This window comes from Equus caballus, chromosome 2 (genome assembly GCF_041296265.1).
Source record: "Equus caballus isolate H_3958 breed thoroughbred chromosome 2, TB-T2T, whole genome shotgun sequence".
NCBI lineage: Eukaryota > Metazoa > Chordata > Mammalia > Perissodactyla > Equidae > Equus > Equus caballus.
The window spans coordinates 42,369,130-42,393,344 of NC_091685.1; the positions used below are offsets into that span (position 1 = coordinate 42,369,130).

The 24,215-nt window shown below is 39.1% G+C and overlaps 1 protein-coding gene across 12 annotated transcripts in view; it reads left to right on the forward strand.

The window, feature by feature from the left end:
- Nucleotides 1-24,215, forward strand: part of RERE (arginine-glutamic acid dipeptide repeats) — a 402,750-nt gene that overhangs the window by 123,917 nt on the left and 254,618 nt on the right. For all 12 annotated transcript variants that reach the window (XM_023635850.2, XM_070260991.1, XM_070260987.1 and 9 more), the window contains one exon: nt 13,864-14,332. In XM_023635850.2, the coding sequence (XP_023491618.2) occupies nt 14,008-14,332 (325 nt within the window). In that variant the 5' untranslated portion in view covers nt 13,864-14,007. The remainder of the gene's footprint in view (nt 1-13,863; nt 14,333-24,215) is intronic.

Here is a 24,215-nt window from a genome sequence, read left to right on the forward strand (position 1 = left end):
CTTAATTGGAAAGGCTCTGAAGATGTAGCTTTCTTTTTTTCCTCCTTGGATTTCTTTCTTTCTGATGATAATGTTTGTGTCTATAAATCAAAAGATTCTCTTTTAGTTTAGTGATAGTTACAGGGCTGTGTTAATAATTTATAAATGTCAAGATGAGGCCACTTTTAGGCCATTGGTCTATGGAAAAAGACCACTTTACAAATGGAAAATGTCTGTTTAGCTTGCTAGTGTCCACAGATTTGACTGTTGTGCTTTTCAGCTTCTTACTGTGTGTGTCATATATCACTCGACTGCTCTTAGTGGTCTTAGGGCTCATTCCTGGCCATATAGAGACTTTAGTGCTGAGAAAAAGTTGGCAGTGGTGCCTTCATTGCTGATGAATGATAGCAGCTAAATATATGTAAGAATTCTTATTTAGAAATCTAGAGTCTCTTACTGGGCAATAACCCCTCCTCTTTTTTTTATGATTCTTACTGTCCTGGATGTTAATGTCATCAGCCGTTTGGTGCCAGTAAGTACAAGGCATTTAAAATTGTTAACTATAGAACATGCTTGCATTGTCAAGATTACCTGAAGTGGGGTTTCCCACTGTTCCACATAGGTAGAAGATGATATTTGTGTAGCATACTGGGTAAACTGGAGATATTTGGGGAGTATTTATATGGGACTTTGTGAAAAATTCATTACATATTCTTTAATAGTATAAGAGAGGAAATACAATGAGCGAAGATAATGAGTATTGAATTTGCCCAAAATATCCAATAAAGTGTCTTGAAAATTTCTAATGGAAAACTTGGGCTTGCTTCTGTGAACCAAACATTTTCATATTAGGTTCTAGACGTAAAATGACTCAATTTCTGATGAAGACTTTGATGAATGTATTTTCAAATGCTTGAAGATACCCATTAATGAAAAAATTTGCTCATACAAGAGGAGGTGACAAATGGCAGAATATTATTGCATTTTCTCATATTACTGGAAATATCTTTCTTGTCATTAGCCAGAATTTGGTCACTTGATCGTATTAAATTATAATTCCAGAGTATGATTATTCTTTAAATCTAGCCACTTTCCCCTTTCTTTCATTGACAAATGTAGTTTTCTTAATAATGCACATAGATTTTGAATCCTGCCAATAAACCTTTTATAACAAGTATTTGAAAATAATATGCCTTTTCCTTTCTCTATTTGACTTAACAATTCTTTAGGGTTCAAATTATGACACCAATTATATACATCACTAGTGAGCCTAATGAATCTCATTTTCTGGAATTGAACGTTGTTTTGAATTTATATACGTAGTCACTATATGTCTTCTTTCTTTCTCTCTTTTCATGTGAGCCTTACAATGTTCAATGTAGGGCCTCAAAAATGTTACTTAAGAAAGCTAGTTTTAAAATCCAGTGACTCTCTTTTATTAATTTGCAAAGTGAGGATTTAAAACAGACGTGTGCGGGTGGTGTGCCCCCCCCCCCCCCCCAATTTGGACAGCTGTTTTATTTCCCTTTGAAACAGTGGGGTTGGGGGAGTGGGAGGATGGGGAGGGTGTTCCTGTCTTGTGTGTCTTCCTAGAGTGGAAACTAGCCAAGAAGACTGTAGCAGCCTGGGTTTTATTAAATGTAGCATTTGCTAACATCAGTAATATGGAATTTGTCTATGGGCAACTGTTACATATGGAGAGGTCTTCTCTGTGAATAAAAGTGTATTTTCAGAACATGGTCTTGATACAGTCTTTCCATCATCCTGTCACTGGTAGCTCACACACTTATTTGGCCTGTCAATAATGTCTTGCTTCAAAGTATTCTCTTGCTGCCATGCATATTTCATCCTCATTAGTTCGCTTCAGTACCAACCTGTCTCATAGTTGTTGGTACTGTTTGTATGGTGAAGACGCCGAGATTTATATCTGTAGCCCAGAGCTTTCTGACCTCTCAACCCATACATGTGTCTCTGCTTGGATATCTACTAGGCATCTCAAACTTAACATGTTCCAAACAGGATTTCCAGTTTTCCTTCTCTTCCTCATTTTGGTAAATGTCAACTCTACTCTTCCAGTTGCTCAGGCCCAAATCTCAGCGTCTTCTTTGACTCTCCTCTTTGTCTCACACCACATCCAATCTGACAGCAGATTCTGATGGCTCTGCTTGCAGAACCTACCAACAGTCTGACTGCTTCTTAGCGCCTGCACTATCATTCACTACCGTGCTTGAATAATTAGTTTCCTAACCCTACAGCAGCCAGAAGGAATCTGTTAAAATGTAACTCAGAGTTGCTTCTCTATGCAAAACCCTACATTGGCTCTTCCCATCTTTCAGACAGTGCAGTGCCCCGGAGCTTGCCCTCCATCTCTGACTTTCTTCTTTGCCTTCATTTGCAGTTTTTTGCATCTGCCAGGCTTTTGTCTCAGGCCTTTGTACTTGCTGTTCTCTCTGCCTGGGATGCTTTCCTTCCAGAACCTGTCAGTTACTTCCTTTAGGTCAAATGATTTCCTTAAATAAATTAGCAATTCCACTATCTCCTTTCCCCAGCCTAATTGGTTTCCATAGCACTTATCGCCAGCTGATGTACTATGCATTTACTTGTTTGTTTATTGTCTGCTCCCTCCCCTACTAAGCTGTAAACTCTCTGAGATTAGAAAGGGTATGTATCCTGTTCATACATGTATCTATCACTCCTAGGGCAGTGCTTGGCACCTAGTAGGTGCTCAGTAAATATTTGCCAGAATAATGGAGGACTTGACAGGGACTCTGCTCTGGACGTTGATGTTTATTTGATGATCATTGTTACAGCTTCAACATTTAAGTGTCGTGGCCCAGGCCCTGGGACCCCAGGTACCTTACTCTCTGTGGTCACTCACTAGTTGCTGGCATCTGGAACTGAGTAGTTCTAGTGGCTCTTCTACTTTTCTCTTTGAATGACATCAGGTTAACAAAGATGGCGGGGTAATACATTTGGTCAACCTATAGAGAATTACACCCTTTAGAGTAGCTCAGACATAGAAAATGACAAATTGAGTTTTGGCTTAGACTTCTGCTTTTAGTCAGAGCTACTTTTCCTTTTCATCTAAGACTCAGATTCTAAGTGTTTTTAGAAGGGTTTTTAGAAGGTTTTAAAACTCACAGGAGCTCCTGTGAGTTTTATGGTTCTATTTTTCCCTTGATATAATTTGTACCCGTGGATTAGAAGTGCATTATGAATGCTTTTGGTTTTTCATCTATGTGTGAAGTATAATTGTATTAAGTTAAGTATAAAATTCACCCTGTCATTTCCTTTCATCAAATGCTGAGAGCTTATGTGCTGTGGTTGCATGTTGCTTTGAATCTTGGAGCTCTGCAAACTGAAAGAAACCCCGTCCAGCTTATCTGCTTTTGAACATGCTGTGCCAAAGTAGTAAGCTTTACCAAGTATTTCTGCATATTAAAGATTACTGTGGTCCAAAGAAGGTTCTTTTTTGTTCTCAGCATTACATGAAATAAAACTCCTTCTATATGTTTAATTAAGTATGCCTGGGGCCGGCCCCATGGCCAAGTGGTTAAGTTTGCATGCTCCGCTTTAGTGGCACAGGGTTTCGCTGGTTTGGATCCTGGGCGTGGACTTGGCACTGCTCATCAAGCCATGCTGAGGCCATGTCCTACATACCACAAGCAGAGGCACTCACAAGTAGAATTTACAACTATGTATTGGGGAGCCTTGAGGGAGGAGGAAGATTGGCAAGAGTTGTTAGCTCAGGTACCAATCTTAAAAAAAAATTATGCCTTTACAGTTTTAAGGGGTAGTTTTTCTGTTGCAGAGGTAGAGCTCATTCTTGTGAATTTTATAGCCAGATGCATTTTTTTTTTCCTCTCGGCTGTAGCAAAGCTTGAGCTTTTGCTTACTAGTTTGTAATGTTGCTGTTTGTGTGTGTGATTTAATAGCTTTATGGAAATATAATTAATATATAATTTAGCCATTTAAAGTGTACTATTTAATGGCTTTTTGTATATTTACAGATATGTGCAACCATCACCATAATCAATTCTAGAACATTTTTTCCACCCTCAAAAGAAACCCCATTACCACCTCCCCTCCCCCCTTTCTGGCAACCACTAATCAATCTACTTTCTGTCTCCGTGGATTTGCCTTTTCTGGTTTTTTTTGGTGTGTGTGAGAGGAAGATTCACCCTGAGCTAATGTTCGTTGCCAGTCCTCCTCTTTTTTTGCTTGAGGAACTAGCCCTGAGCTCACATCTGTGCCAGTCTTGCTCTGCTTTGTATGTGGGATGCCCCCACAGCATGGCTAACCAGTGGAGCAGGTCCACACCCGGGATCTGAACCCGTGAACCTCAGGCCCACTGAAGTGGAGCCTGCAGAACTTTAACCTCTCAGCCATGGGCCTGGCCCCAGGGATTAGCCTTTTCTGGGCATTTAATATAAATGATCATACAATATGTAGTCTTTTGTGACTGGCTCTTTTTACATAGGATAATGTTTTCCAGGTTCATCCATGTTGTAATGTGTATCAGTATTTCATTTCTTTTTATTGTTGAATACGTCCTATTGTATGGATATACCATATTTAATTTATCCATTTGCTTGGTTTTTATATTTATCTTTTCTACTCCTCGTTTTCTATTTATGACCATGCTTTGAGAAAATGAGTTTAGGAATTCTTTCCACTGTCACACTGGAGACTTGGTTTCATAGGCATTTGGTTTCCCTTGTACTTGGCATTGTGGACACCAGGTTTTCTCTTTAGTTGTGTGATAACAGAAGCATCCACTTGGCCCCATGACTGGAGTAGGTCACCAATGAATAATATTGTTCTAACAACCTTCAGGGCTTGCCAGGAAACATCAAGATTTTCAGGATATTTAGTTCTGTTTTCCTAATTCAGCTTCACACATCTGTGTAATTACTATTTCAGGCAGTGCTTTGAATTCAGTTTATTTCAGAGAACAAAGAACATGCCACAGTGTAGTTTTTGTAATGGTGTTAGCTTTATGGATTCCATATTAATCAAGCATAATTTTGAATAAAGCAAGACAGATGCTTAACCCTTTGAAATCTCTATGGTAGACAAATAATTTTATTTGTTTAAAGCAGTGGTTCTCAACTATGAGCAGCTTTGCTCCCTAGAGGATGAATGGCAACATTTGGAGACATTTTTTGTTGTCCTCATTAGAGCAGTGGGTTATGCTATTAGAATCGACATGGGTAGAGACCAGGGATAATGCACAGGACAGTCTGTCCGTCCCTCCCTCCCCCCAAAACAAAAAGTGATCTAGCCCAAAACGTTAATCATGCCATAATTGAGAAGACCTGGTTCAGAGTGAGCAGTTAATTTTCCTTAACCCCCTGAGTAGAAAAAGACACAACTGTAGGCAATGTGCAAGGTAAAAAATGCTGTATATAATTGGCAAAAACGTCATATTTAACAGTGCGGGAAAGCAATTGCTTGTATGAGTGTGTTTTTGTGTTCTTTAAAGAAAGGGAAAATTTTTACTTTTGAAAATTCCTCGGGCACCTTATCTTTGGGAATTCCTTATTCCTACTTCACATAAAAAGATTGTGGGGGCCGGCTCCGTGGCCGAGTGGTTAAGTTGGTGCACTCCGCTGTGGCGGCCTAGGGTTCGGATCCTGGGCGCGGACATGGCACCACTCGTCAGGCTACGTTGAGGCAGCGTCCCACATCCCACAACTAGAAGGACCTGCAACTAAGATATACAACTGTGTACAGGTGGGGTTTGGGGAGATAAAGCAGAAAAAAAAAAAAGATTGGGATCAGTTGTTAGCCCAGGTGCCAATCCTTAAAAAAAAAAAGATTGTGTATTGTTTGTTATTTAACTTTAGTTGAGTTGTTTATTGTAACCTAGAGTTTTGCTGTTCTGGATACTTTCCCCACCTTTTGCAGGTCCTATGTTTTGTTAATTTCTTCCAAAAGACATAATAATAAGATATTTGTCAGAGTGCACTAATCTTAGTTCTCTCAGTCTTTTTCCGAGGCTTTTCAAGGAGTTGAGAAAATGCTGCTGTAAGCGTTATACCCAATTCTGATTAAGGCACATTCGTTCTGCACCTCCTTCTGTTTTGATACCACAGAGGCTGCTCCCTGAATTTGACTTGTGCATCCTATCTTGGTTATTTAAGAACTTTCAATAAGATGTGTGTTCCTGGAATAAGTATATAAACTCAAGATTTATTGAGTTTAAATATTCATTAACTCTGAATGTAGAGAATTGTTAGAGGGGCATTTGTAGCCATTTGCTTATATGGTTGGATTTGGTGAGGTGGAAGAACTTCACACCCGTTTATTTTCACGTGGAAGAACTGCTCTTAATGCCACGTCAGTTTCAGATGAAACGCAGTCTTCTCTCTGCATGGGTTCACAGATCTGCTGATCCCATATTTCACTGTTACCTTGCAGCTTCGTCAGTGATTCTCTGGCATATTTTCAGGTATTCTCTGCAGCAGGTTTCTGTTTATGAGAATGCCTTATTTCTTATCCAGTGAGTACAAGTGTTAGAGTGACATTTCCCTTTCCAGAGCAAATGTCATTACATTTTCTTTCCCAGGATGTTGATACGAAAGGGAATAGGAAAAGAAAATGGATTTCCCTTTGAAAGCAAGCCTCTCGGCTGTAGCATGCTTCTTCAGTGTTCTGTTGCATGTCGGCTGCAGCTGCTTCTCTGGGATGCAGGGCCCAGCAGAGGGAGTAGCTTACTTAAGTCTTCCACACTTGGACCATCTCATTTTGTTCCTAAAGGAGAATGCTAAAGCATATGTTGAGACACAATAAATGCAGAAATGGCAATGGTGGAAGTTCTTCAGGTGCTTTGGTTCCTGATTTAGCCTTTCAGAGATAGTGGATTTGAAAGCAAGCTTGTTTGAATGGCACTAACAACTCTTGATGTTGATATCTCCTGCCAGACAAGACGAATGTTCCCAAAACGCTCTTTTCATCTCAAGAGCCTACAGTGGCAGCCTTTTTGCTTAGCCTACTGTATTGGACAACTTGGCTTTTAAGGCCATGTAATTTAAGATAGTACCGCATTGTAGTTAAGAATATAGGCTCTGGAGTCAGTGGCCTGGGTTCATACCCTACGTCTAACATAGCTGTGTGATTTTTGTCTACCAAAATACGTACTATGTGATTTCTGTCTACTTGCTCAGCCTCTCTGTGCTTACTTTTGTGTTGGGAAAATGTACATAACAGTAGTTCCTACTGATTAGAGTTATAGTTAGGATGTTCCTGTGAGTTTGTTTACATGTTTTCCCTGAATAATCTTTAATCTTTTATTGGACAATAAATTGTATTGTCACTCTTGTTATAGTGAAGATTAAATGAATTAGTATGTGTAAAATGCTTGGCACATATTAAGCGCCTAATGAATGTTAACTGCTTTATTATTTTAGGGGCTTCCATTATCTGTTCCCATCTCTCTACTTAAGATTATTTCCTACTGGTTTTTCCCTCTAGCTACCATCAAGGTCAGCAATTTAATTGAACACTCTTTTTACTGAAGTTCCTTGCACCTGGAGTGTTCTGTCCTTTTTGCTTCTCATTATTCATTCATTATTTATGAGCCAGCTCAAGCACCACCTCAGTTTTTTTGTTAATGAAATATTTCCTTTCCAAAATAAAAGTCCATGATTATGCTCTCTTGATTGATCCGGCTTATATGTGAGAGGGAGGGCAGGAAGAAGTAATTTATTACTCATCTTTATGTGCCAGGCAGTAACTTAACGATCTGAGAATACAGCTGAGGGCATGCCAATCAAGGGCATGCCCCTCAGGTAGCTTCTAGCCTGGAGCTGGAGACATGTGTTAATCAAATCACACAAATCCACACGTAATTACATTTGTGGAAAGTGCTGCAAAGGGATTTAACCTAGTCCTTTTGGATAAGAAAGAACATCTTGAGGAGGTTACTATTGAGCTGTGACCTGAAGAAAGAGTAGGAGATACCTAGGCCAGGAGAGGAGACGACAATCACCTACAGAAGGAAGAACCTGAGCAAAGGACTCCACTCCAGGTAGGAGGGAGTGTGATGTGTTCAAGGAACTGAGGAAGGATAGTGTGTTGGGCACTGGAGAACGGAGTGAGGCGAGGATAAAAAGAGAAGGGCCTTGTAGGTCATGGTTAGGATTTAGGTTTTTAACAGAAGTAGGAAGTCACTGAGTATTTTGAGGAGTGGATTGACATAATCACATTAGCCTTTCGAAAGGAGTACCTTGGCTGCAGTTTAGAAAGAGAATTGTAAGGGTTCAAAGGAGATTTGAAGAGAAGCCAACTGAAGTGGTTCAGAAAAGACATACTAGTAACTTTAAAGTTGTGGAATTGGAGGTATTCTGAAGTAGATGTGTTTGAGAGAAATTTGTAAGATAACAATGACAGGGTTTGCTGATGATAGGATGAAAGGCAGGAAGCACTAAAGATACTGCTTAGGTGTCCAGCTTTCATAACAGAATGGGTAGGGGTGCCAGTCCCCGAGAGAGACCATCTAGAAGGAGGACTAATTTCAGTCCTCTTGGTCCATCCGTCTTGTTGCAAATGGCAAGATTTCATTCTGTTTTTTGGCTGAGTAATATTCCATTGTATACCCCCCCCCCTTCCTTTATCCATTCATCTATTGCTGGATACTTAGGTTGCTTCCATATCTTGGCTGTTCTAAGTAATGCTGCAGTGAACATAGGGGGGCATATATCTTTTTGAATTAGTATTTTTTTTTTGGATAAATACCCAGAAGTGAAATTGCTGGATTGTATGGTAGTTCTATTTTTAACTTCTTGAGGAACGTCCATACTGTTTTCCATAGTGGTTGCAGTGAATTGTACTTTAAATGGTGAATTGTGTGGTGTGTGTTATATTTTGATAAAACTGTTTTAAAAAAGTGGTAGAATGTCAGATATGCTGGCTGGTCACATTGGAGGATGAATTGGAAGGAAGGCAAAAATGAACAAAATTTTACATTCACAGGGACCAGTTAGAGGGCAGTTGTATTGATCTGTGTGAAAGATGATGATGGCTTGAAAAAGGCAATTTATGTTTCACTTGGAGCAATGGATAAATTATAGAGATTTTCAGGATATGATTGGTAGAGCTAAGCAAAATGCTTAGCTAACAGCTGAGCAAAATGCCTGGTGTGTAGCTGAGTGTTTGACAAACATAAGTATTTCTTGCTGTGGTTGACTGAAGAAGAATTAGTTGGACCTCACTAGCAGCATTTGTTGGGGGATTCAAGTGTCCTGCAGAATCTGGCTTAAGCAACTAAGATGATTAGAACTCAGGAGGGAGGGACAAATTTTCATGAATAGGTGAGTTTCATGTGATCCAGGAGAAGATATTTTTGTATTTTTACTTCATTTGAGTCAGTTTTACACGATTTAGTTCTTGATTGTGCAATACGACCCCCCCCCACCCCCCCCCCCGCCCCGAGTAGATAATAAGCTCTTGAGGGTAGAGATGATGTTTGGCTATGTTTATCTCTTGCGTAGCACAGTATACTATTGAGTATTATCTACTGTAGTAGATAATAAGTCATGACTGATCTAAGTATATGTTATTGATAGTTTACATTTGTAAAGCACTTCACAATCTATAAGTGCATTTTCATATGACATACTTAATTACCTGGTGGTTTAGTGGTTAAGAATTGGCACAGTCATTGCTGGGACCTGAGTTCTTTTCCCCGTCAGGGAACCACACCAGCTGTCTGTCAGTTGTCATACCGAGGTAGCTGCATGTTGCTGTGATGCTGAAAGCCATGCCACTCGTATTTGAAGTACCAGCAGGGTCACACATGGTGGACAGGTTTCAGCAGAGCTTCTAGACTAAGACAGACTAGGAAGAAGGACCTGGCCACCCACTTCTGAAAATATTGGCCCTGGAAACTCTATGAATAGCAGCAGAGCATTTGTCTGATACAGCACTGGAAGATGAGCGGATGATGCAAAATGATCAAGCAGGGTTCTGCTCTGCTGTACACAGGCACCAGGAGTCGGAATCGACTCCATTGCACTAACAACAAATAATTAATTCTCACACCAGCTCTGTGAAGTAGCTAGTTATTTTCCCTGTTTTACAGCAGTGCAACTGATTCAGAGAGGTGGAGTGATTTGCTCAAGGCAGGATCGCACATGGCAGTGCCAAAAACTTGGATCTTGGCTTCTCAGTCCAATATTCTTACACTTCTGTCATGGGGCCAAATCTCTTGGGACTGCTGAAAGAGTGACAGGAAGTGGTTTTCTTAAATGAGGTTTGGACCCTGAGCATGACCGAAATTTTAGCACTTCATCTGAATCAGTTCTAAGTCGTGTGAGGTGTGTGTGGGTGGTGGTTGGCTTCATTTTGAAGAGGCACAGGATATTTGTAGGGGTTGAAGTACCCGCAAGTAATGAGGAATAGTTCTGTATCATTGACTCTGTTGAAGGCCTTTGACCCTGATTAGGTTAAAACAAAACTAAGCTAGCTGACCAAATTTGATCAATTACAATAAAATGGTGAAAGTGTAATAGGGTAAATGTGGAAACTAGTGAGAGGAATATATGTTTTTTTAGTGAGTGCTAAGGGTATTGCTTTTGGAAATGTATAATTTTTAAGTCTGCTTTGAATATCCTCTCCTTTCAAGCATGATTAATAGATGTTTTTGTGGGTTTTAAAATTTTTGTCAGAAAAGCTATTCACACTCAGTTCCTTGGTCATCGATCTCAGTCTCATGGCTTTAAGAACTAAATTGCCGCTCATTAAGCCATGCTGAGGCAGTGTCCCACATAGCACAAATAGAGGGACCTGTAGCTAGAATATACAGTTATGTACTGGGGAGCTTTGGGGAGAAGAAGAAAGAAAGAAAGAAAGAAACATTGACAACAGATGTTAGCTCAGGTGGCAATCTTAAAAAAAAACAAAAACAAACCCACAATTAAAAACTAAATGTTTATCTCCAGCCAGGACCTCTGCCTACTTAAAATCATTTTGTGGTTTTTATAGGCTTCTCGAACTTAACATGTTCATACCTGAGCTTCTTCTCTTTCCCCTAAAACTCATATGATGTCAGCTTCATCCATCCGGTTGCTCATGCAGAACCGTTGGAGTCGTTCTTGACTTCTTTCTCTCACACCTCAGCTCTCAGTTTGTCAGCACATCCTGTTTGACTCTACATCTTAAAAATACATAGAACATAACACTTCCCTGCATCTCTACCACTACCATCCAGTCCATCCTGTTACCTTCAACTCTTACCTGGGTTATTGCATAAGCCTCCTACCTCACCAGTCTCCCTTCCTGCTGTAGCCTCCGTCTCCCTTCAGGTTTTTTTCTCAATGGCCAGAGTGATCTTACACAGGAGTCAGATCAGCATCATTGGCTGTGTGGACTTGTGTGGATTCTCTCTTCTTAGTTTCCCTTCTGTAGTCTGTGAAGTGGGGATGGTGACTTCTCTCTGGTTCACTTCACTGAGTTGTTGAGAGAAAGAATCTAATGAGATCATGGCAGGGACCTGCTTTGTAAACCCCTTGTTGTTATAAAGATACTGTTGTTGTATTGTCTGCCCTGTAGATCGTTTCTAGCAAATTGAAATAACAACTGCCCTTCTCAGTGCCATCTGGTACCTCTCTGGGTCCCTTTCCTTAATATTGTTGTATGTTGGTCATTGTATAATGAGGCTCAGAAAAATTATGATTAGTATGGTAAATGCAGAGGAAAACATGTATCCCCACTGAGCTACGTTTTACAGCCACATGTAAATTAATGGATTATCAATGTTCTTAGTTATCTGAAAGTTGGATACACATACACACACGATTTCATTTTGTGGATGCCTTCTCTATTGTTTCTTGAAGTTTCCTTTCTTCTCTGTCTTGGCAGAAGTAACTCAGATTTCTTTGTAAATAGAAACACAGTATATGATTTTGTAGTGAGTAGTATTGAATATATCATTTAGACTTCTTATTTTTTCCCTTTTGAGTGCTGAAATATTTTTACACAATTTTCTGGAGGAGTTATCTTGTTAACCCTAGAGAGAATGATCTTTTTTCTTAAATTTATCAGAAGTACGTCTGTTCTGAACTGCATCCGAGAGGTTTTCAGCCTAAGCTCCTTGTTCTTTTTAGACTCCCAGTAGACCTTGGTTGGTATGTTTTCATTGTTAAAGAGGATGTTTTAACAACTGTGTTAGCTGATAGTTTTCTTTCTTGTATGATTGGCTTCTTCGTGCTCTAATCTTAAGCCCAGTGGAGAAAGTAATATGTCTCTCTTTGTATTTTCAATTGCTAACACTAGTGCCCTGCCATGACTTGAAAGTTTATTACTTTCTGTTTAGTAGATGATTCGTCTAGGCAGAACTTTTGCAGGCACTAGAATAACTTTTCATTTTCTTGAAATATGTTTAGAAAATTGAAATCCTATCTGAAAACATATTTCCTATGCAAAAGGAAGCAATCTAGGTTTGTGCTACATGCTTTTATCTTTCTGACTTTGATTATAGATTGTCAGCATTGTTGTTCCTTCATTGGTCTATCTCCCAAACGTTGTTAACATTTTTAATTTTCCTAATTTTTAATAATGCCTAAGGATATTTGAAGTGCTTATGGGGCGGTCTTTTCTGGTATCAGGTGTGACTGAAGAATTTTGGAGAGAGTACGTGTTAGTTTTCATGGTTTTGGCATGACCAAAGAGACTTTTCTCTGTATCTGAGGCATATAATTGCAAACTGATTTGTCTCTTGTTGTCTAAGTAAAGAGGACCAGTCTTTTGTGTGTCTATATATGTTATTTCCTATCTGGTTCTAGTAACATGCGAAACAGATGGTTCTCACATTAATCAGTTGTCTACTTTTTTTTGTGTTAGAGCATTGAAGGCAAGGACCATGAGTTTCCCCCTCACTGTGTCTTTAGTTCCGAACCTGATGCATAGATAGTGTTTGGTGCAGATTGTTGAGCAAATGAGATGAGATATTGAAGATGATGGCGAAAGATAAATTACTGGTTATTATGACTATTGTAAAACTTATTTGTAAACAAAACAGTTCTTTTCCTCCTATAAAATTTTTATAAGATTGTGTTGGGTTGGAGTTCACTCTTCTCATTGTAAACTCTTTAAAACATCAGACTTTCCTTGTTGGGTTTAGTTCTAGGGAGGAGATTAATAGTGGAAATTTGGGGGAAGGTAAAAACCACCTAATATTCCCTAAAGATAGAAGGTTGTTTTTGGAAGTTGTTATGTTTTGTTAAGGCAGAGAGAATATATCTTTAGAGAAATCATTTTTCCTGGAATATAACTAAAATAGTAGACTTATAAGATGTCAAAAATTATAATTGAAAGCAAAAGAATCTTGCTTTGAGGTTATCAGTTTTGAGTCAACTCATTTATTTTTGAGAGGAGCTCTGGAAATTTGGAGAAGTGGCTAGAAAGTGTCTTCAGAAGAGTATAGTATGAGACATCTTGGAAAATCTTCCAAGACTATCCAAATTTTTTTTAGGTGGAAATAATTTTTACTGCAGGTTTTTCCCTTTTAAATTAATATTGTGGATTGTGAAGCTCCTTATTTATAATTATAGCCATAGTATGTTGTCTACTAGGGAACACTTTTTCCTTGAAAAGGAGAAAACAGTTGGTGTACAGAAAGTATAATTAACTCTTATGAATTAAGACATTTTCCATTATTGGTGTGCTAGAAAATCCCAAACCATATGCCAGCTGAGGTAAAAGACTATATATATTTAAATTTTATATCACGTGTCCTAACTTTTTTTCTATGGCCTGTGAGACGTTTTCAGGGCTAAAGCATGAGTAAGTAAGAGATTCATTTAACAAAACATTATATTAGGAAGGAAATATGAGAAAATGTTAAAGTAAAATCGATTTTTCTCTCTCTGTTTTCTCTCCTAGCATTTTTGAAACATTGGGGTTGTTGGAGTGGTTGGATTTTCCCTGGAATTGAGTGAGAAATTCAGAAGACTGAAGCCCAGGCTTACTGTCTACCTTTCACGGAGGCCTAGCCGTGAGAGGACAGAAGAAGGCACGTGGCGAATCATGACAGCCGACAAAGACAAAGACAAAGACAAAGAGAAGGACCGGGACCGAGATCGGGACCGAGAGAGAGAGAAAAGGGACAAAGCAAGAGAGAGTGAGAATTCAAGGCCACGCAGGAGCTGTACCTTGGAAGGGGGAGCCAGAAATTATGCTGAGAGTGATCACACTGAAGATGAGGACAATGACAACAATAGTGCCACCACAGAGGAGTCCACGAAGAAGAACAAAAAGAAACCACCGAAAAAAAAGTCTCGTTATGAAAGGACGGATACTGGTGAGATAACATCCTACATCACTGAGGATGATGTTGTCTATAGACCAGGAGGTAAGGAGTGTTGCATTTGGGTCCGTACAGTATTTGTGGTGGAGAAATGATACCAGCACTTAGATACCTCTTCACATGTTAAGGAAGGCATGGAACCCAGAAGAGCAGATAGTGGTTTTGGGTAGGAAAACTCAATGTAGACCCGCTTTTGGTCAGTTGGATTATACACTTCCTGCTGTGTCTGCCTCAGCTTGGTCTTCTGTCCTGGCTTGTGCATTTTTCAGTACTCTCCTTGTTTTCTCATGCTGCTTGTTATCTCACTTCACTATTTTGCTCAGTAGTGTTTGTTTTTTGACTTCCTCCTTCCCCCACCTCCCCCGCTCCCCCAGGAAGATTAGCCCTGAGCTAACATCTGCCAATCCTTTTTTGCTGAGAAGAGTCGCTCTGAGCTAACATCCGTGCCCATCTTCCTCTACTTTATACGGGGGTAGCCTACCACAGCATGGCTTGCCAGGCGGTGCTATGTCCGCATCTGGGATCCGAACCAGTGAACCCCAGGCCACCAAAGCGGAATGTGCGCACTTAACCACTGCGCCACCTGGCTGGCCCTCTCCTTGCTTTTTATCTTCAGCAAAAATTAGGATGTAATGACCCTGCAGAGTGGAATACATGGTGGGACAAGTAAACCTTTAGGATTCCTGGAAGCAGGACATTTTACATTGGCTACAGAAGTGATCAGAAGCTAGAGAGGTATTTTTAATGGCTTTTAGACCAAGGTTTATTTCTCCTGATAACCTCTTTTTCCAAAAATTTGAGCTTAAGGCTCTCTAATCAATGATAATAGATGAAGCCGACTAACCTGCTTTGTTTTCCGAAAATGTACTATGTTCATTCAGTATATTGAATTGTATAGCATTGTTCAGAGAGAGACAGACCTGGCTTTCAGATGAGATGCAGGGGAACAAGTGATTCGGAACCTGTTGGACACCAACAAATCTTCCTTTTTCACTTGATGTATTGTGTATATTAAGATAGTTTTTGGGGCTGGCCCAGTGGCGCAGCAGTTAAATGTGCATGTTCTGCTTGGGTGGCCTGGGGTTTGCTGGTTCGGATCCTGGGTGTGGACATGGCACCGGGTGGAAAGCCGTGCTGTGGTAGGCGTCCCACATATAAAGTAGAGGAAGATGGGCACGGATGTTAGCTCAGGGCCAGTCTTCCTCAGAAAAAAAGAGGAGGATTGGCAGCAAATGTTAGCTCAGGGCTAATCTTCCTCAAAAAAAAAAAAAAAAAAAAAAACCAGATAGTTTTCTTACAGAAATTAGTAAAACTAGCTAAAATCATTTTGTTTGAATTACTTGCTGTGCTGAAGAATGACGAATTTCATATGAGGTGTGATTAACAGATTAAAAGCCTCCCAGTTTGATGTTTTTTTCAGGAAAGGCAGGTTAAAGAGATTATGTTATGTTATGTTAACCTGGTACAGGCATTTTACTGAGGAGTATTGTAACTGTTCTGAACTTCCCATTAAGTACCAGATTTTTTCCCCTGGTATAGGAATTAGTTTTGAATTTTAAAAGATCATCAATATTAGAACTGATACAAATAAAATTGTATTCACAACTACAATTTCTTGGTTGGTGAGTAACTGAGAAGATATTTATGTGATATAATATTATCAAAGTTGAGGTTTTAGAGAAATTAGTGAGATTTAGTAACATGTAGGTTACAATACTGTTAGTATATTTGATTCAGACTTTGATATTGGACAGTAAGAATTTCTTAGCCTCTGAAGAATATTTCATTATAGAGTTACCACACATTGCTTGCTATGGACCTATTTAGTTCTAGATCATGAGAAAGAAACAGAATGTGTTAACTCCTTTAGCTATAGATTATAGTATGATAACTTAAAAATAGGGAAAGATCTTCTTTGTTATCCTTTTATCTTGATACATAACTGTTCAATGTGGTCTTGTGATTGTTTGGATCATTGTCAAAAGGCCAACTGCCTGGTGCGGTGTTGAATGCCAGCCTTGCTCAGTGGGATGGTTACTCCCGTGTCAGTGGGGCTACATCCTCAAAGTATTTGTCATCAAATACGTGTGGGAAATGCTGCACCTACTGTCCCTCTTGTGAGAGATTCATAATTAATGACTCTGAGAAGTCCTGCAGTTACGGAAACCTCTTTAATGTTAAAAAAAAAAAAAAAAAACCCTGCTGTTTTTCCCATTTATGGAACTATGACACGCTGTTTCTGTTAAATATCTCCCTGAGAAAAGCCAGTTTTGAGAAAACTAGTTTGGGAACTGTTGTACATTCATAGTGCACCTTCTGCAGAATGATAGGAAATCCTTCCTGCTTGATGTTTGGAAGAATATGTGGAGGGAGGTTGCTAAGGGCTTATTTACAAAACAGTCAGTTCTTAAGCATTTGGGGAAGGACTGTGTGTTTATGGAGGCAGGCATTGTTTCAGTCAGCCTGAGGACCTTTGTGAAATGTAAAAAAGATATGACCTCTCTGAAAGCTAAATATGTTATAAAGGAGCTATGAAAACCAAAAATGGTTTGAAAGTTTTCTGTGGCACTCAGGGCATAACCTCTCCGTGCGGGGCACCCCTTGTGCGTGGGTGGGTGACAGTGCTGTGGCCTGGGGTTTGCACCCTGCCAGGTCCAATGGATGTTTGACTCTTTGGTAAGGAGAGTATCTTTCACCTTCTCTGTGGTTTCTTTTCTTTTTGGAGGATGCATTTGAAGCTAAATTACTTGGTTGCCTTCCCCAAATAGCTTCTTTCTAGATGCTAGTTTGTTGAATATTGCCTATTCTTTAGGTTTGCCTGAACTGAAGAATCAGAAGTAGGGTACTGTGATTAGATCCCCAGGTGGGACTTGATTTTTTTCTCTCCTTTGTTTTCCTTTCTGGTCTTTTTCTTTTCTTGGTGCAAAGTACTACAATACATCTTTTGTTAGTGATAAAAAACCATTATCCTCCCAGATTGCAGGAATTCTTTATGCATAGTTGTATTTTAAATGTTTAGGTAGGAATCCTATGGGGCATCATAAGGGATTTCTTCAGTGTATTATTAGATTTTGGATGGTAAATTTTTATGCTCATTTGTTTCTTTAAGATAGAAAGCACAGCTAAATATTTTTTCTTTTTATTTTTCTGAATTGGTTTTAATACTCAGATTAAGTGTATAGATACCTTTGAAAATGTCATTAAGAACAAACCCAGCAGTGAATGATAACCTTGAGGATAAAAATAAACTCTTAAATACTGTGTTTCCTTCTCTTAGGGGGATGGGTCTATATTCAGATTGTTTGGTCTGAGAAGAATGAGATTTTATTGAGAAATTGGGTATTGTGTAGAATTTGTCACTAGCTAAGGTTTAATCTCATGCGTGGTCACAATCAGCTCTTTTTTGCCACTGCTGCTTATCTCTGAAGTTATCTTTATTTTGTCCTTAGGACCTCAGCATAATACACTTTTAGTAACTTACTGCCTCAGGGCCTTTGCACTTACTGTTGCCACATGCTAGTGAACCCCCTCCCCCATACACACACAGACACACTTAATTCTTATTCTTTCTTCACCTCTCCCATTCCAGTGTCATTGCCTTTCCTTTCCCAGGTTACCCAGATTTTATTAGTAGATACTGTCATGGCATTATATATCTTGTAGCTCTTATAATAGTATTGATTTTCTATTTATTTCTGTTACTGTTTTAGGACTAATATCTGTCTCCCTCCTCCATAAAGGCAGCATTTCAGTTTTTGCTTATCATTGAATTCTTGGCATCTGTGATAATAGTGCACACACAATGTGGTTCCATAGTATTTGTTAAATAAATGCATTTTTGAAAACCTTTCAAAAATTTATTGACTGATTAATGATGTCAAAGTTAGAATAATGCTTCTGGAAGTTTATCTTGAATCATTTATTTCCCAATGAATGATTTAACAGACTTGTTATAAAATAAAAAACAAAACAAAAAGCTTGTGGTGCTTTATTATATATTGCCACTGTGTCTAATCTGACTTCTTTGTTGTCTATCAACCGTTACTCTACTTTTTAGATGACTGTCACGGTAACAAATTGATTTATTACACAGCTGTGTGCAGCCAGATTTCCCTTATGGGCTTCTTTAGCGTAGGATACTGATTTCTAAAGTTTGCTGTGTTTGGCATATTAATTTCTTTCCACTATTTTCTTTCTTTTTTTTTCCTTCTAGCTTTATTGAGATATACTTGACATATGACATTAAGATGTACAATGTAGTGATTTTATATATGTATATATTGCGAAATGATTACCATGATAAGGTTAGTTAACACATCCATCAGCTCACAGAGTTACAATTTTGTGTGTGTGTGGTGAGAACTTTAAAAATCTAACTTTGTTAGCAACGTTCAGTGTTGTAGTGTTGTTAACTGAAGTCACCATGCTGTACATTACATCCCGAGAAGTACCACTATTTCTAACTAGAATTTTGTATCCTTAGACCGCCTCCATCCGTCTCCCCCCCGCCTCCCCCAGTCTCTTCTATGTTTCTGAGTTTGGTTCTTTTAGATTCCACCTGTAAGTGAGATCATACAGTATTTGTCTTTCTCTGACTTTTTCACTTAGCATAATGCCCTCAGAGTTCATCCATGTTATCATAAATGGTAGGATTTCCTTTTTTATGGCTGAATAATATTCCATTGTATTTACATCTCCACATTTTCTTTATTTGTTCATCCATTCGTGGACACTCAGGTTGTTTCCATGTCTTGGCTATTGTAAATAATGCTGGAATGATCATAGGATTTCATTTCCTTCAGATATATACCCAGAAGTGGAATTGCTGGATCATACAGTAGTTACATTTTTATTTTTTTGAGGAACTTCTGTACTATATGCCATAGTTGCTGTACCAATCTGCCATTCCCACCAACAGTGTATCTACTATTTTCAGTTGGATACTATGATACCTTGATTCTTGATCAGGTAAAACAGACAAAAAAAGTTAAATTCAAATTATTGGGAGATAATTTTTCACTTTGGCACGTCAGTTTTGCTAGCTTTTTTGATAAGATAGCATGTTCTTTAAAAAGTGCCTATTGGGGCCAGCCCCATGGTGTACTGGTTAATGAGTTTGGTGCGCTCTGCTTTGGTGGCCTGGGTTTGCAGGTTTGGATCCCAGGTGCGGGCCTACACCACTTGTCAGCGGTGCTGTGGCACTGACCCACATATACAGTAGAAGAAAGTTGGCATAGATGTTCGCTCAAGACTAATCTTCCTCAGCAAAAAAAAAAAAAAAAAAAAAAGGTGCCTATTAAGGTGATTCTCCATTTCTTGTATTCTGTCAATTGATAATTTTGTTTGACTTTCCTTTTTACCCTAGATAGTATTCCTAGAATAACAGAAGTCTCTATCGCATACATGAGGGGAGGAAAAAAAAAAATCAAGATTCAGGATTTTCAAGTTTGTTACATCTGTGTTCCTTCTACTTTCATGAATAAAGTGTGAAATTTTTCATGAAGATAAATTTTATATGTAAAAGACAACGAACTTTTAGGTTTTTGGTTTATGAAATCTTAGGTGAAATAAAACATTTCTACTTTTTTTTTTTTAAAGATTTTATTTTTTCCTTTTTCTCCCCAAAGCCCCCCGGTACATAGTTGTGTATTCTTCGTTGTGGGTTCTTCTAGTTGTGGCATGTGGGACGCTGCCTCAGCATGGTCTGATGAGCAGTGCCATGTCCGCGCCCAGGATTCGAACTAACGAAACACTGGGCCGCCTGCAGCGGAGCGCGCGAACTTAACCACTCGGCCACGGGGCCAGCCCCAAAACATTTCTACTTTTTATTTGCAAATTTTCCTCATTATTGTTAGGAACTGGGGACTTAAGCTGAGAAAGGACATAGAGGCTAGAATTGATTATACATTGAATGTTGAAGTATTAATTTCTTTTGATGCAAATGGAATTTAAGCTGGAAAACATCCAAACTAAACAAAATGAAACCTGGCGATCTAGTCTGAATCAAAATGGAATATATATATTTTAAAACTATTGAATGGGGCCGGCCCTGTGGCCGAGTGGTTAAGTTTACGTGCTCTGCTGTGGTGGCCCAGGGTTTTGCTGGTTTGGATCCTGGGCGCGGACATGGCACTGCTCGTCAGGCCACGTTGAGGTGGCATCCCACATGCCACAACTAGAAGGACCTGTAACTAAGATACACAACTATGTACCAGGGGGGATTTGGGGAGAGAGAGCAGGAAAAAGAAAAAAAAAACTATTGAAGTTAAAATTAGACTATTAATTAAACATAATGTTGAGCAGACACAACAGAGTATAATACAATATGAATTTTTTAAATAAAAAGTTAAAAAACAGGCAACACTAATCTTCAGTGTTTTGAAGTCAGGATGGTAGTTATGTTGATGGACACTGGTGTCTGGAACAGAGTGTGCAGGGGACCCTCGGGTCTGGTCATGTTCTGTTTTGTGGTGACAGTTGGTTACATGGGTTTGTTCACATTGTGAGATTTATCATGCTTTTCACTTTTCTGTATGTGTGTTATACTTCAGTGAAAATTTTACTTAAAAAAAAAGTAAAGTTAAAACATGAAACTATTTTCTTAAAGGATAATTTCCTTTTGATGCAAGTTCCTATTTAAAGAGGGAAGGGAGTCACCAGCATGTTAACAAATGGTATGTCCTTACATTTAGCTATTGATTCTTGACTGAGGGGTTTGTCTCTGACTTGTTAAGAGGCTGAATTTGGTTTCAAAGTCTTGGTTCTCTTCATAATTGAAAACTTATCTATGGGAATCACTAAGACATAAATTCCCTCTCTAAAATAAAGCAAAGCAAAACTTTGGCGTTTGGTGTTCCGGGACATCAATTTTGGGGGAGAAATAAAAGCCCATTTGATCTGTAGTATATTATCCATGACTGTTATATTTAGAAGAATTTTAGGTAGATATGACATGCAAATAAAGGTGTCTTCTTGAGGCATTCTTATTTTGGGGTGGGGCACAAGTATTTTTCTGATGATTGCAAGAATATTTTTTGTGTAATAGAAACATGAATTCTCGAGTAAAGGAACCTTTAGGCCCAGTTTGAATGAAAATGGTTTGACATGTGTTACAAGTTCGTTTGCTTTTAATAAACCTGATACTAATCTGCTTAAAGTCTTTCAGTGGATCCCTGTTGCCAGTAGGATCAAGTCCAAAATCTTCATCTGGCACAGCAGACTCACTGTGGTGTGACTGCATATCCTCACAGTGATCTTCAGACTTGACTTTTATTTGGGAGGGAGCGCAGTGAGGCAGTGTATTAGTTGCTAGGACTGCCATAACAAAGCACCACAAACTGAGTGGCTTGAACAACAGGAGTGCATTGTCTTTAGTTCTGTAGGCCGGAAGTTCCAGATCAAGGTGTTGCCAGGGCTGTGCTCCCCATAAAGGTACTAGGAAAGGGTCTCTGTGTTCCAGGCCTCTCCTATCTTCTGGTAGTTTCTTGACTTGTGCTGGCATAACTGCAGTCTTCACATGGCATTCTCCTTGTGTGCCTATCTCTGTGTCCAAACTTCTCCTTTTTATAAGGTCACCAGCCATGTTGGTTTAGGGCCACCTCGTTGTAATTAGCCGCATCTGCAGTGACCATTCTTCCAAGTAAGGTCACGTTCTGAGGTACTATGGGTTAGCACTTCAATATATGAACTTTGGGGAGATACAGTTCAACCCATAATAGGCAGGAAGGGCTTTGTTGCTGGGTAGACTTGGATACGAGTGACCCGAGTTTTAGTGACTGCTTCAGCTCTCTCAATTGTGTATCCTTGGAACAGTTGTGAAAATGTATTTCTTATTTTTAATCATGTTACAGTGTACTTTGGTTGTAGGCTACATTAATTTTTATTTTTTCCATTTCTATTGAAACTTTTAAAAATCTTTTTCCAAACCTCTAGAAATGATTGCCTTTTAGTGTATATTAGAAAGTTATTCCAATTCTACATGTTTAAAAGAAAAGTTTTTAGCATATAGAAAATTATCAATGAGACTAGAAGAAACAGAAGAAACTAAAGTTATATGAGCCAAAAAAATGGAAAATGATAGAAATTTTGGGACTGATTCACCATGTTTTTTTCAGTTTCATAAGGGAAGGTCATTAAGTATAGTGAAACATGTGCCCTAGACACTTGCTGCTCCAGGTGTTGGCAACAGATTGGCATCTCTGAGAGTTGGTTAGAAACGCAGAATCTCAGGTTCCACCCCTAATTACTGAATCAGAATTTCTGTTTTGATAAGATTCCCAGGTGATTTAAATACACATTTAAGTTTGAGATTCACTTTTCTTGACCAGTGTTTCCCAGTCTTTTTCAAGTTAATGCACAAATAGAAACTGTGTGCATTGCCTTGAGACCTGAGAATATTGGCGTCCGAGCATACCTGTTGCTTATTTATGACTGACCAGCGTTTAGGCAGATACGAAAAAGAGGAAAAGGAAGACTTGAGATTTTGATGTGAAACACAGCACATACAGTTCAAGAGGAACAGAGGCAGCTGTAGAATTGAATTCTGACCAAACAACTGGGAACGATGTGCATCTTCTGAAGTGCCTGATGTCATAGGGGACTGTGAACTTGGGTGCAAATAGACAAACATGAGGGAGTTGAAGGAGCTGTACCCATGGATGATGACTAGCCACCATTTTTAAAGTACCTTCTCTTTTCCAATACTGGGCTTGCTTTACATGTGTTGTTTCTAGTTCTTAAAAAAGTCTCTCCACAACCTAGTCATTATTTCCTTGTTATACAGGTGAGGAAACGAAGGCTCAGAGGCCAAGGTCACACGGGTAGTTTGTAAGATGGCACAGGCCTATGAGGATTGGTTAAAGTCAAGAATGGGTGGATATTTGCTTAAAATACTGAAGATAATACAAAAAACGCAGGCTGGCCCAGTGGTACAGCAGTTAAGTTTGCACGTTCTGCTTTGGCCGCCCAGGGTTCGCTGGTTCGGATCCCAGGTGCAGACATGACACCACTTGTCAAGCCATGCTGTGGTAGGCATCCCACATATAAAGTAGAGGAAGATAGGTATGGATGTTAGCTCAGGGCCAGTCTTCCTCAGCAAAAAAGAAGAGGATTGGCGGTAGATGTTAGCTCAGGGCTAATCTTCCTCAAAATAACAAAAAAACAAAAAACAAGCACACCTATGTTGAAAGAAAAAGAAGGGATAGGCCCATTTCTTGGAAAATGGAAATGATATAATTACTTTGCTCTTTTTCTCTTTTATTCCTACTCCTAAAATTAGTTAGATCTCACCTGCTCTCAAAAATTGTTTCTCTCTCACTTGCTAGAAGTTTCTCACTTGTCATATATGTACAGAATGATTGTTAGAAACGTAAATTCATAACAAGTAAGCTGAATGGGAAGAGGTAAATTGTTCCAGAATAGGCTAATGCTGCTTACTAGATTTGAACCCTTAACAACTGAAAGGAAAAATTTATAGTTTTTCTGACTTGATAAAAGTGATCATATTGTATTTCTTGAAATTTTTTGAATGCAAGCTAGAGAACATTATCCACATTGTACAAAAAAGTAATTTGTTAGTAGAGTAACTCATAGAGTGGGAGGAAATCTGCCTGGAACGAGGGCAATTCTGAGTTTTGGTTAGTGGGAACTGCTGACCAGTCCCTCTGGGTTCTACCAGTGGAATAGTTAGTTGCCCTTTAGCATTTACCTGTCCTTGCTGTCTCTCAGCTTGAATCACAGTCCCAGAAGAGTCAATTCAGTTGGTCAAGCTTGAATTACGTGTCTGTGTCTTGGGTAGAAAAAGAGAGAAACATTGATTTATTGCTCCCCCTAAAACTGCACATGGTAGGGCTAAGGTAATTCCCCACAATGAAATTAGGGAGCTGTTGCCCAGAAAATAAATGAGCGATGCCAGAACACATGTTCACTA